Source organism: Engystomops pustulosus, chromosome 4 (genome assembly GCF_040894005.1).
Source record: "Engystomops pustulosus chromosome 4, aEngPut4.maternal, whole genome shotgun sequence".
NCBI lineage: Eukaryota > Metazoa > Chordata > Amphibia > Anura > Leptodactylidae > Engystomops > Engystomops pustulosus.
The window spans coordinates 18,180,171-18,192,943 of NC_092414.1; the positions used below are offsets into that span (position 1 = coordinate 18,180,171).

Below are 12,773 nucleotides of genomic sequence, written 5' to 3' on the forward strand. Positions count from 1 at the left end.
CTGGGAGGGGCCAAGCACCCGGAGTATATATTATATATCCACACACCTCCCGCACCTGGAGTATATATTATATATCCACCCCCTCCCCCGCACCTGGAGTATATATTATATATCCACACCCCCCCCCGCACCTGGAGTATATATTATATATCCACCCCCCCCCCCCGCACCTGGAGTATATATTATATATCCACCCCCCCCCCCCGCACCTGGAGTATATATTATATATCCACCCCCCCCCCCGCACCTGGAGTATATATTATATATCCACCCCCCCCCCGCACCTGGAGTATATATTATATATCCACCCCCCCCCGCACCTGGAGTATATATTATATATCCACCCCCCCCCCGCACCTGGAGTATATATTATATATCCACCCCCCCCCCCCGCACCTGGAGTATATATTATATATCCACCCCCCCCCCCGCACCTGGAGTATATATATATATCCACCCCCCCCCGCACCTGGAGTATATATTATATATCCACCCCCCCCCCCCGCACCTGGAGTATATATTATATATCCACCCCCCCCCCCCGCACCTGGAGTATATATTATATATCCACCCCCCCCCGCACCTGGAGTATATATTATATATCCACCCTCCCGCACCTGGAGTATATATTATATATCCACCCTCCCGCACCTGGAGTATATATTATATATCCACCCTCCCGCACCTGGAGTATATATTATATATCCACCCTCCCGCACCTGGAGTATATATTATATATCCACCCTCCCGCACCTGGAGTATATATTATATATCCACCCCCCCCCGCACCTGGAGTATATATTATATATCCACCCCCCCCCCGCACCTGGAGTATATATTATATATCCACCCCCCCCCGCACCTGGAGTATATATTATATATCCACCCCCCCCCGCACCTGGAGTATATATTATATATCCACCCCCCCGCACCTGGAGTATATATTATATATCCACCCTCCCGCACCTGGAGTATATATTATATATCCACCCTCCCGCACCTGGAGTATATATTATATATCCACCCCTCCCGCACCTGGAGTATATATTATATATCCACCCCCCCCGCACCTGGAGTATATATTATATATCCACCCCCCCCCCCGCACCTGGAGTATATATTATATATCCCCCCCGCACCTGGAGTATATATTATATATCCACCCTCCCGCACCTGGAGTATATATTATATATCCACCCTCCCGCACCTGGAGTATATATTATATATCCACCCCTCCCGCACCTGGAGTATATATTATATATCCACCCTCCCGCACCTGGAGTATATATTATATATCCACCCCTCCGCACCTGGAGTATATATTATATATCCACCCCTCCCGCACCTGGAGTATATATTATATATCCACCCCTCCCGCACCTGGAGTATATATTATATATCCACCCCTCCCGCACCTGGAGTATATATTATATATCCACCCCTCCCGCACCTGGAGTATATATTATATATCCACCCCTCCCGCACCTGGAGTATATATTATATATCCACATCTCCCGCACCTGGAGTATATATTATATATATCAGGATCTGTTATCTATAGCTTCGCCTACTACAACTCTCGTCATCCAACTTTCCCAAAAACAGACGAGGATGACTGCGCGGATCCGTTTTCTATCTATAGAGGGATGTGCGGTCCATGTCACTGGCCGGAGGACTCTCTGTGTGGGGGGTCATTAGCCGCTCGCCCGCCGGGTCATCCTAATGACGGGGGATCAGGATTCTGGGATGTGCCGGGCAACAATACGGCTTCCTAGAAAAACAGGATAAAGGGGCGCACTGCAGTCCTTCCTGCTGGAGAGAGGACGGATCCACCGGGAGCAGGGATCACAGGGAACAAGGGGACGGAGAATCCTCTAAATGTATGATGGGTAGAGAGGAGAGATGACAAGCAGAGAGGAGGGAAGAAGGAAAGATAGAAAGGAGGACATGGGATAGGCAGGACACAGGTGGATAGATGGGAGCAGGGCTTGCGCTAGCACTGGGAACACTGGGGCAAGTGCTGGGCCCCAGAGTTGCTGGGGGGGGGCCCTGTATCTAATGAATCCATAGGGGGTGAGGGGGGCTATATATAAAATAACCATGAGGGGCTGTTTGGGATGATAAACTAGTGAATATTTTATGGAACCGGAGACTGTTTTAGTTTCTGATTTTTTTATGACATCACATGAGTTCACTGCAAAGGGGCCCACTGAGGCGCGGACCCTAATGGGATCAAGATGGATAAATAGATAGATATATAGACAGATGATACACAGACAGAGAAGAGATGGATACACAGAGAAGAGATGCAGGGGCGTAACAACAGCCATAGCGGTTGATACAAAGGGGCCCGGAATAGAAGGCGGAACCAAAATGTATCAATACCTTACTACATTCTCCTCCTGCTGACAGCAACAGCACAGCAGCAACAGGGGTCCCGCTACCCGCGATTTTAATGGGGCCCTGCCTGCTGTGATGACTAGGCCCACCTGCACACCTCCTCCACGCCCGCCTGCCAGCACAGCCTCCTAGCCGCCCACCGGCACAACTAACCGCCCCCCCCCCTCCCCACCAGGGGAACAGCTGCCTGAACTCCCAACGGCACAGCTCCCTGCCCGCCAAACACTTACCCACCCACCTGATGGCATGGCCACCTGCCTGCCGCCACCACCCAGACGCCAAAAAAGCTGGTGTGTGTTTTGTATGTATACTGTACGAGTGTATATGTGTTTATACTGCATGTATGAGTATATACTGTATGTATATAATAAGTATGTACTAAACAGTATGTGTGCAAATTGGATGTATATACCATATAAGTGTATAAAGGTATATATGAATACATAAATGTGTGTGTGTGTGTGTGTGTGTGTGTGTGTGTGTATAAGTGTATACCACAATATAAAAGAGAGAGTATGAGTGTAGAACTTATTGTGCGTATATAAGTACCGTATATAAATGTGCGTGAATTGCATAAACGTGCCTGTACATATACATATATACAGGCAGTACAAGATAGGTTCTGTAGGTTTGTTATTAAGTTGAATTTGTATGGAAATCGAAACTGTATATTTTATCATTGTAACCCCAGTTAAAAAAAAAAAAATTCGGTCTCTGTGACAATTGGATTTTAAAAATGTTGGGTTGTCATAAGAACCAGGATTACCAATAAAGCTTCATTACAGACTCCTGTGATAACTGCTAATTATTGCAGCCTAGGACTAAAGTACAGTAAATTACCAATATCCAGAGGTCCATTTGTAACTAGGGGTCGTATGTAAGGCGGGTGTTCTTAAATATATATATATATATATTTTTTTTTTTTTTTAAAGGGGAAGAGGGCCCCATGCAGAAAACTACTATGGGGCCCGTCCTCTCCTAGTTACGCCCCTGGAGAGAAGGAAGGATAGACAGAGGAGAGATGGAGGAGATTAGGAAAGTCAATGGTAGGAGTTGCAGAAAAATTTGCAGAAAAGAGCTGAGACTACAAAGACAAAGTGGGTGCAAAAATGACCACATAGAGGAGAGACAGATAGATATGATATAGATAGGAGATAGATAGATATGATATAGATAGGAGATAGATAGATATGATATAGATAGATAGATATGATATAGATAGATGGATATGAGATAGATATGAGATAGATATGAGATAGATATGAGATAGATAGATATGAGATAGATAGATATGAGATAGATAGATATGAGATAGATAGATATGAGATAGATAGATATGAGATAGATATGAGATAGATAGATATGAGATAGATAGATATGAGATAGATAGATATGAGATAGATAGATATGAGATAGATAGATATGAGATAGATAGATATGAGATAGATAGATATGAGATAGATAGATATGAGATAGATAGATATGAGATAGATAGATATGAGATAGATAGATATGAGATAGATAGATATGAGATAGATAGATAGGAGATAGATAGATAGGAGATAGATAGATAGGAGATAGATAGATAGGAGATAGATAGATAGGAGATAGATAGATAGGAGATAGATAGATAGGAGATAGATAGATAGGAGATAGATAGATAGGAGATAGATAGATAGGAGATAGATAGATAGGAGATAGATAGATAGATAGATATGAGATAGATAGATATGAGATAGATAGACATATATGAGATAGATAGGAGATAGGAGATAGATAGATAGACATGAGATACATATATAGATACTGATGGTGGGGTTTTGGTTTTTTAAATTTTTTTTTATGGTATATGAAAGTAAAACCCCTTTAACGAAGACTCACAGTTGGCGTTTGCAGGTAAGTGTCTCCGCCATCAGTTGTGCGCTGTCAGACAGACTCTTTCTCTCCCAGGTGAAGCGATTATTCCCTATAAAGTTTCCTACACACGACGTCTGCCTGGGGGGGGGGGGGGGGTATAATTGTGCCTCCAGGGCGGTAATAACAGAAAATTATATTACCCTTAATGTAAGAAATGACCGGCTCCGGTGTTACACAGACTTCCCCACCGCTTGCCAATAAGTCCGGCATGTGCTGGAGGATTGGACCAGTTTCCATGCCAAACTGATATGTCAGGGTAAGGATGATGCCACACGTGGAGTTTTGAACCCGGTTTTGGTCTATTTTTAAGCAGTCCGTTTAAAAAAAGCATCCGTTTTTGACAGGTTTTACCAATTATCTTAATTAAAATTGGTCAAAAACTGATGCATTTTTAGACTAACTGATTAAAAACAGAAAACGGGTACAAAATGCCATGTGTGGCATGACCCTAAGGCTGGTACCAGGTACGAAGTGGTGGAGCATGACAAACATTTGCCCCAGCCATGGGGCAAGGGGACGGCTCCGCCCAGCCATGGGGCAAGGGGACGGCTCCGCCCAGCCATGGGGCAAGGGGACGGCTCCCCTACACTAAGCAATGCAATCCTGATCAGCATATAACATCAGGGTGTCAATACTTATGCAACCCTCTATAAAAACCCCAATAAAAATTGCTTCAAAGCGGAACCTTATTTAAAAGATTCCACAAATTGGCAAAAACTTTACAAGAACCCAGCGTAAAAACAATATATTTTAGGCCTTGGTCGGGCCTGACACAATAAAAGCCATCCGTCAGCATTTGTGGTCTGCTGCCCGCCAGGAATGTGTACATGGTCGGCTTCCAAATTGTTTCAAGTGATCACCCAAGCTTAGTCCTGTGTCCTGCTGCCAGCCGGTACAAAAGGCACATTAAAAACATAAAAAAAAATTAAAAAACAATGATACCCACACGAAAATCTGACGCTGCGGCTGCCAATACCCGAGCCTGCAAATACAGACTTGTTCCCAATACTACCCGATTCTTAGACTTCATGTACTTTTGATTTGTACAAGTGTCGCCACGGATACAGACTACAACTAACCCTGTGTAGTCAGACCCAATTCTACTTTTTTTTACATTTGTCTACAACTACGAGACCGATGGCCCACCCTAAGGCTACGCTACCAATATATTAACCCCATTATTATTTACTGATCTGATGATTGTTGAACTACCTGGACAACCCTTTAAGGATACATACACCAACATTCAATCTTGGTAAATGTCACCAATGTAGATGGAGAACAAATACCTACCCCCATGCTCCCAATTCCCGCATCATTCTAGAACTTCTGGTTTTTGGACCTTCACCAGATCAGATGTTTCAGTGGTTCACAGGAACCACATCATCCAATCAGTGGCCTCTTCAACACAGGAAGTGAAGAATGAGAAAGAGCTCATTGGCCTACCGCTACTTCTGGGGGCAGGACTAAAACCCGTAAGTACCAAATCAAAGCAGGGACAGGTGACTGGTAGGTTTCCGTACTCCTGACAAACCCCTTTAAGAACACAAAAACACTCCCCGCATTAGAGGGCAAGACTCCAGAACAATTAAAGGGGATGTATCAAGTTTAACAATTAAGGGACATCCACATCAGCCTACAGGTCGACCAAATCCTGAGTATCCTGTTGGGATGGAGAGTGCCGGGAGTTAGTGGGATCATGAAGTCCCCTATCCTGTGGAGAGATAGAATATTAAACTTGATACAATCCCTTTAAGTCAATGGCAACCATGTGGTAGACACGACCACAATTCTGGAAAAAAATTGGGGTCCAAAAAGTGGAATCCTTGAAGGAGGGTCTCTCCTGAAAAATTAAAATTCCTATAGGTTCATAGACTTCCGGACCAACCATAGAGACATAGATAAAATTCCCTTGTAGGGGTCTAGGACCTTAGGGAAGAAAAATGTCCAAAAATGTAGATTCTACTACAAAAATTTTTTTTTAACTATTCCACTGTACCTTCCAAATGTTTTATCAAGGCCCTCGTGCTGTTCCCGTGTGCGGATATGAGGATGATTTTCCCTTTCCTGATTTCGGGGGCGATCACATCATTCCAGTAGGGAAGGAGCCGATCCAGAACTTGCTTCAAACTCTCCGACTTGGGAAGGTTATCCTTCTGTATGTCACAACAGGCGTACCTCCGATCCGTGTGGATCTCGTGGTAGTAGGGATGACTCTCGTCTATGGGGGAGGGGCTACGTCGTAACTCCTCCTCCAGAGCTTCACCTGCTCTTCTCCGTGGTTCAGGGCCAGTTCGGCCCGGTTGAGGCCGATGAGTGCCCCATAGTGTCGCTCGTTGAGCCGCCACGAGCTCTGGACCGGGACCCACTCCTGCCCCAGTTCCCGCAGGATGAGCCACGCGGTCTGGATGGAGCGGCTCAGAATGGACGTGAATACCACGTCGAACTCGAATCCCAGAGACTTAAGTGTTTCCCGCACAATTCCGCTTCCAGGAGTCCGTCCTCGCTCAGTTTTTGGTCGACCCAACTGCAGAATCGGTTCTCGATGTTCCAGGCACCCTCACCGTGCCGCAGCATTACAAGTTTATATTTCGACATGTTGGGATTTTTTTTTGGAAGTCACTTCCCCAAAAACTGAAGTGTGGTCACCTGAGGGAGAGAGAGAGAGAGAGACCTCACATTACTCAAGTCACTTCCAAAGCTGCATCAAAAACTCGGCCTACACCAAACCTTCAAATTTCGCTGGGTTCCCATTATCTGTATATCGATGGGATCGCCCCTTCTCTTGATCAGCGGGAGACCCCTCCAAAAAATTAGAGCGGTGGTCCCAAGTTGAAATGTTACGTTGAGTGGGTGGGGGTCTAACCACTGGGACCCCCCCTCAAATCATGAGAACAGGAGTCACGTTCCTTCGAATAGATTTCTGGATATCTCAAGAAGTTCAATCCTTCATTCAATAGGGGAACAGGACCCTGTTCTCATGATTGGTGGGGGTCCCAGCATTTGGACCTCCACTGATCAGCGAGTTATACACCACTCTTGTGAATAGTGAATAATATTTCAACTTGGCGCAATCCTTTAGGTGCCATTTTGTTAAGAGTTTGAGCACATAAACATGTACTTCGCCTTTAAGACAAAAGTGCAATCAAACAAAAGTAAAGGCAAAAAACTGACAAGTCTGTAGATATCCAAATTGTGTAAAAATGTTTTAACAGAGCTCTGCTAGAGAGACTATATCCCTACACTGCCTCCTGAGGGGACATTGGGTATTACAGGGTATATACATGGAGATGGAGGACCTCCAGATATTATGATACTGATCACTCTGGATAATGGAGATCCATTGAAAGGATTCTGATCTATAAAAGGTGCCCTTTAAGATTAGATGTTAGATGGGGAATATCCCTTTAAATACTCACTGGGAGCATTTGAGGACGTAGTTAAAGTGACAGTACACGTGCGGGCTGCTCTCCCGCCTAATAGTATCTGACATGTTTGAACCAGGGAATATAATCCAAATGGCACTGGCACATGGAAGAGGAGCCCGAGGCGAAATTGTGTCCAACGCGTTCCCTATGTAAAGTCAATACATGAAACCTCCTGAGCGTCCTTCAGTAAAGCTGGGTGAAGGTGGAGGGTTAATCCATCCGTATACAGATAATACACAATGTAGAGATGTAGCAGAGTGGAGTTTGTCGTGCACCTCGTCAAGGTAAGTACAGTATTACAACCTATTGATTTCGGACAACCCCTTTAAATCGCATAATTTAAAGGGGCACTCAAGCATGAAGGCAACGGGGAAAAAAACGCCAGAGGTCCCATCCAATCACAAGTTGGATTGGTGACCAACCTCAGCTTGTGATTGGATGGTTAGCTCCTCCTTAGGGTGATGCCACACATGGCTTTTTGAACCCGTTTTTGGTCTGTTTTTAAGCAGTCCGTTAAAAACGCATGCATTTTTTTGAAAACGCATCAGTTTTTGGACAGGTTTTACCAATTATCTTAATTAAAAATGGTCAAAAACGGATGTGTTTTCAAAAAGCGGGTTCAAAACGCCATGTGTGCCATCACCCTTACCGTTTCTGTGGTAAAAAATCCGCACAGAAAGCGTATCGCAACGGGGATCGGGGATGGCAACACCAGAGTAGATTGGGACATGTTACTGCCAAATTACTTACCCCCGGCCCACCCTTTTTTAAGAAATTGGGGCAGAATTAGGAAATCTGCTTCCATTTGCTGCAGCAACCAATCACAGCGCAGCTTATATTTCTCAACAGGAGAATTTGAAATGGAAGCTGCACTCTAATTGGCAAACAGAGGCCAGAGACTGATCAAGCAGCCCCCCTGCCCACGAGTCGGTAGAAAGAACGTAAACAAGACGCGCAGATTTCCTGCCGAAACGCAGAGTAACAATAATAGAGAAAACATGTGAGACACAATGAGGAAATGAGCCGGACTTATGGCGGGAGGGAGGGGGGGATCACTCAGAAGATTAGGAAAGAAGATGTAGCAGAGCTGGGTTTGTCACATATTGGGGTTTGGGGATATGCACAACACTTCGGTGGTTTAAGGGTGAATATACCATGATGAACATGCGAAATGTGGCGGTAGATGTAGCAGAGCTGAGTTACTAGCTAAGCCGAGTAGCCCAATAATTTAGTGCAAATTATTCCCCTACAAAGTAGATTTCATTTGCGACCAAAAAGGAAGCGAGATTGAGAAAAGATGTGACAAAACATTCCCAGATTCATTTTCTGCAGAAAAATGTACCATATATACCCGAGTATAAGCCAAAGAACCTAATATTAACAAAAAACTGGGAAAACCTATTGAGTCGAGTACAAGCCTAGAGGGGGAATGCACTGGTCACAGCCTACACCTAATATAGAGCCAGCAACCCCCCCCCCCCCGTATAGAGCCACCAACCCCCCCCCCCCCCGTATAGAGCCACCAAACCCCCCCCCCCGTATACAGCCACCAACCCCCCCCCGTGTAGAGCCACCAACCCCCCCCCCCGTGTAGAGCCACCAACCCCCCCCGTATAGAGCCACCAACCCCCCCCCCCGTATAGAGCCACCAACCCCCCCCGTATAGAGCCACCAACCCCCCCCGTATAGAGCCACCAACCCCCCCCGTATAGAGCCACCAACCCCCCCCCCCCGTATAGAGCCACCAACCCCCCCCCCCCGTATAGAGCCACCAACCCCCCCCCGTATAGAGCCACCAACCCCCCCTGTATAGAGCCACCAACCCCCCCCCTGTATAGAGCCACCAAACCCCCCCCAGTATAGAGCCACCAACCCCCCCCCCGTGTAGAGCCACCAACCCCCCCCCCCCCGTGTAGAGCCACCAACCCCCCCGTATAGAGCCACCAACCCCCCCCGTATAGAGCCACCAACCCCCCCGTATAGAGCCACCAACCCCCCCCGTATAGAGCCACCAACCCCCCCCCGTATAGAGCCACCAACCCCCCCCCCCCCCCCGTATAGAGCCACCAACCCCCCCGTATAGAGCCACCAACCCCCCCCCCCGTATAGAGCCACCAACCCCCCCCTGTATAGAGCCACCAACCCCCCCCTGTATAGAGCCACCAACCCCCCCAGTATAGAGCCACCAACCCCCCCCCCAGTATAGAGCCACCAACCCCCCCCCCAGTATAGAGCCACCAACCCCCCCCCCAGTATAGAGCCACCAACCCCCCCCCAGTATAGAGCCACCAACCCCCCCCCAGTATAGAGCCACCAACCCCCCCCAGTATAGAGCCACCAACCCCCCCAGTATAGAGCCAGCAACCCCCCCAGTATAGAGCCAGCAACCCCCCCCAGTATAGAGCCAGCAACCCCCCCAGTATAGAGCCAGCAACCCCCCCCCCGTATAGAGCCAGCAACCCACCCCCCCAGTATAGAGCCAGCAACCCACCCCCCCAGTATAGAGCCTGCAACCCCCCCCCCCCCAGTATATAGCCAGCAAGCCCCCCAGCATAGAGCCTGCAGCCCCTGCCCCCCGGTATAGAGCCTGGAGCCCCTGCCCCCCGGTATAGAGCCTGCAGCCCCTGCCCCCCAGCATAGAGCCTGCAGCCCCTGCCCCCCGGTATAGAGCCTGGAGCCCCTGCCCCCCAGCATAGAGCCTGCAGCCCCTGCCCCCCGGTATAGAGCCTGGAGCCCCTGCCCCCCGGTATAGAGCCACCCAATGCCCCGAGTATGCCAGGCCGATAAAAAAAAAAAAAAAAAAAACACCTCACCTTTGTGATGCCCCCCCACAGCTCCTCTGACATCATAGCGTTTGCGTTGCCATCAGCACACACCATGATGTCAGCAAGCGGCAGCGTGCAGGGAGCCGGAGACGAAGCACCGCAATAAAGAAGAGGACCTGCGGGGGGCAGAGTTATTTTTTTATAGACTTTTCATGTTGTGTTCAGTTAATTTTTCATTTGGGAAGCGAAAACCTTTGCTTCCAGTAATAAAAAGGGAGTTTTTTGCTGGGTTTTTTGCAACTTTTTAGGCGCAAAACTGTGATAGATGCCGTGCAAACATCTGCAGAACAGCCGCTCACTATGTCAGATAAGGTCCAGACACTAAAAACCATCAAGTGCCAAACTTTTGCTGGCACCCAAAAAAGTTGCAAAATAACTGCGCCAATATGAAATATGGAATAGAAATGAATTTTAAAAAATACGATGTAGACAGAAGTAGTAGAGAGGAGTTTGTCTCCGCACTATACAGAGATACAGCACACATTCAGCTCTGCTACTTCTCCTCGTACACCAATGTAGCAGAACTGAGTGAGCCTCCGCACTACGTACATACACAATGAAAGTTAAGCACACACTCAGCACTGCTATGCGCGCCATTGTTTACACTAGATCTGTGTAGTGCAGGCCAAGTGTAAGCCCCACTTGTATATACATTACAAAGATCTAGTAGAGAGGAGTTAGTCCCTGAACATAGACATCATGTTACAGGTATAATACATGTTCAGCACTGCTACATGCGTCATTGCTTACACTATATATATATATATATATATGTATGTATATATTATAGTACAGTTGAGATGATTTGTGCAAGCCCAAGTGCAAACCCCACAGATCTGCTACATCCACTTGTATATACAGTAAATAGATGTAGTAGTGCCGAGTCAGTCCCTGAACATTCATGATAAAGGTACAACACACATTTAGCTCTGCTACATTAACTAACGTAGATAGATGTAGTGGTGTTGAGTTGTCCTCTGCACCACGTACAGATACTTTGCTGTCCCCAAACACACATACAGCTCTGCTACACCCATTATCATATACAGTAGATGGATGTAGTAGAGTTGAGTTGGCCTACACACACATACAGCTCTGCTACATCCATTATAATATACAGTAGATGGATGTAGTAGAGCTGAGTTGGCCTCCGCACCAGGTACACACACATACAGCTCTGCTACACCAATTATCATATACAGTAGATGGATGTAGTAGAGCTGAGTTGGCCTACACACACATACAGCTCTGCTACACCCATTATCATATACACTAGTTGGATGTAGTAGAGCTGAGTTGGCCTACACACACATACAGCACTGCTACACCCATTATCATATACAGTAGTTGGATGTAGTAGAGCTGAGTTGGCCTACACACACATTCAGCTCTGCCATATGCATCATTGTACACAGCAGAGAGATGCAGGATGCACAGCCCTGCTACATCCATGGGTGATGCATTACTCACCTTCTGCAGCAGAACGGGCGGTGCAGCTGGTGCAGGAGCTCACAGCATGAAGGGCAGCTGTATATGTAGCAGTGTGCAGGATGTGGCGGGGCTGCAGAGCTGTGTGAGTGCGCGGTGTTGTTGTTGTGCAGGGCCGGCTCTGCTGCAGCACAGGCTCCGCCTCCTAGCGGGCTCTGCAGCTCAGCTCCTAGCCACGCCCATCTGTCGCGCTGACTGACAGTGCGGGCGGCCAATGGCGAGCGCGGAGAGGGGGGCGCCCCGCGCGCGCGGGAGGATAAAAGGCGGGCGCAGCTCAATGGCTGCTTCTTGTGGTGGAGAGAGGGAGAGGAAGCTGAGGAGAAGAAGAAGTCGTCACTGGGCTGTGGCCTCAGTCCTCTGTGCTTTATGTAACACTCACACACACACACAAAATGGGCAACACATGAGGGAAATAATCAGTTCCCCCACACAAAATCCACTCTTACGTCATTTTCATTTAATAAAAGCAAATAAAAACTCCTGTCTCTTGCTGTAGCATGTCCACAAAAATTACCAGACGAATCTGAAGAAAAACACCGACACCCCAATCCCTCACAATATTCAATAGTCCACGTTCTGCCTACCCCTAACCTCCTGTTGTATCACGTCCACTTAAATTAGCAGCCGAATCCACAAAAATCTACAACCCTCTCAAAAGGTGCCGACACAATTTAAAGGGATCTTCCAGCCCCGTATCAGCTGGCACCTGTTTGTT

The 12,773-nt window shown here is 47.2% G+C and overlaps 1 protein-coding gene across 1 annotated transcript in view; it reads right to left on the reverse strand.

The window, feature by feature from the left end:
• BPGM (bisphosphoglycerate mutase) overlaps positions 1–12,237 on the reverse strand; it is a 15,691-nt gene extending 3,454 nt beyond the window's left edge. The window contains 4 exon segments of the mRNA XM_072145384.1: positions 6,317–6,541; positions 6,544–6,786; positions 6,789–6,966; positions 12,041–12,237. Coding sequence (XP_072001485.1) covers positions 6,317–6,541; positions 6,544–6,786; positions 6,789–6,915 — 595 coding nt within the window. The 5' untranslated portion in view covers positions 6,916–6,966; positions 12,041–12,237.
• Between the last annotated feature and the right edge of the window lie 536 nt (positions 12,238–12,773).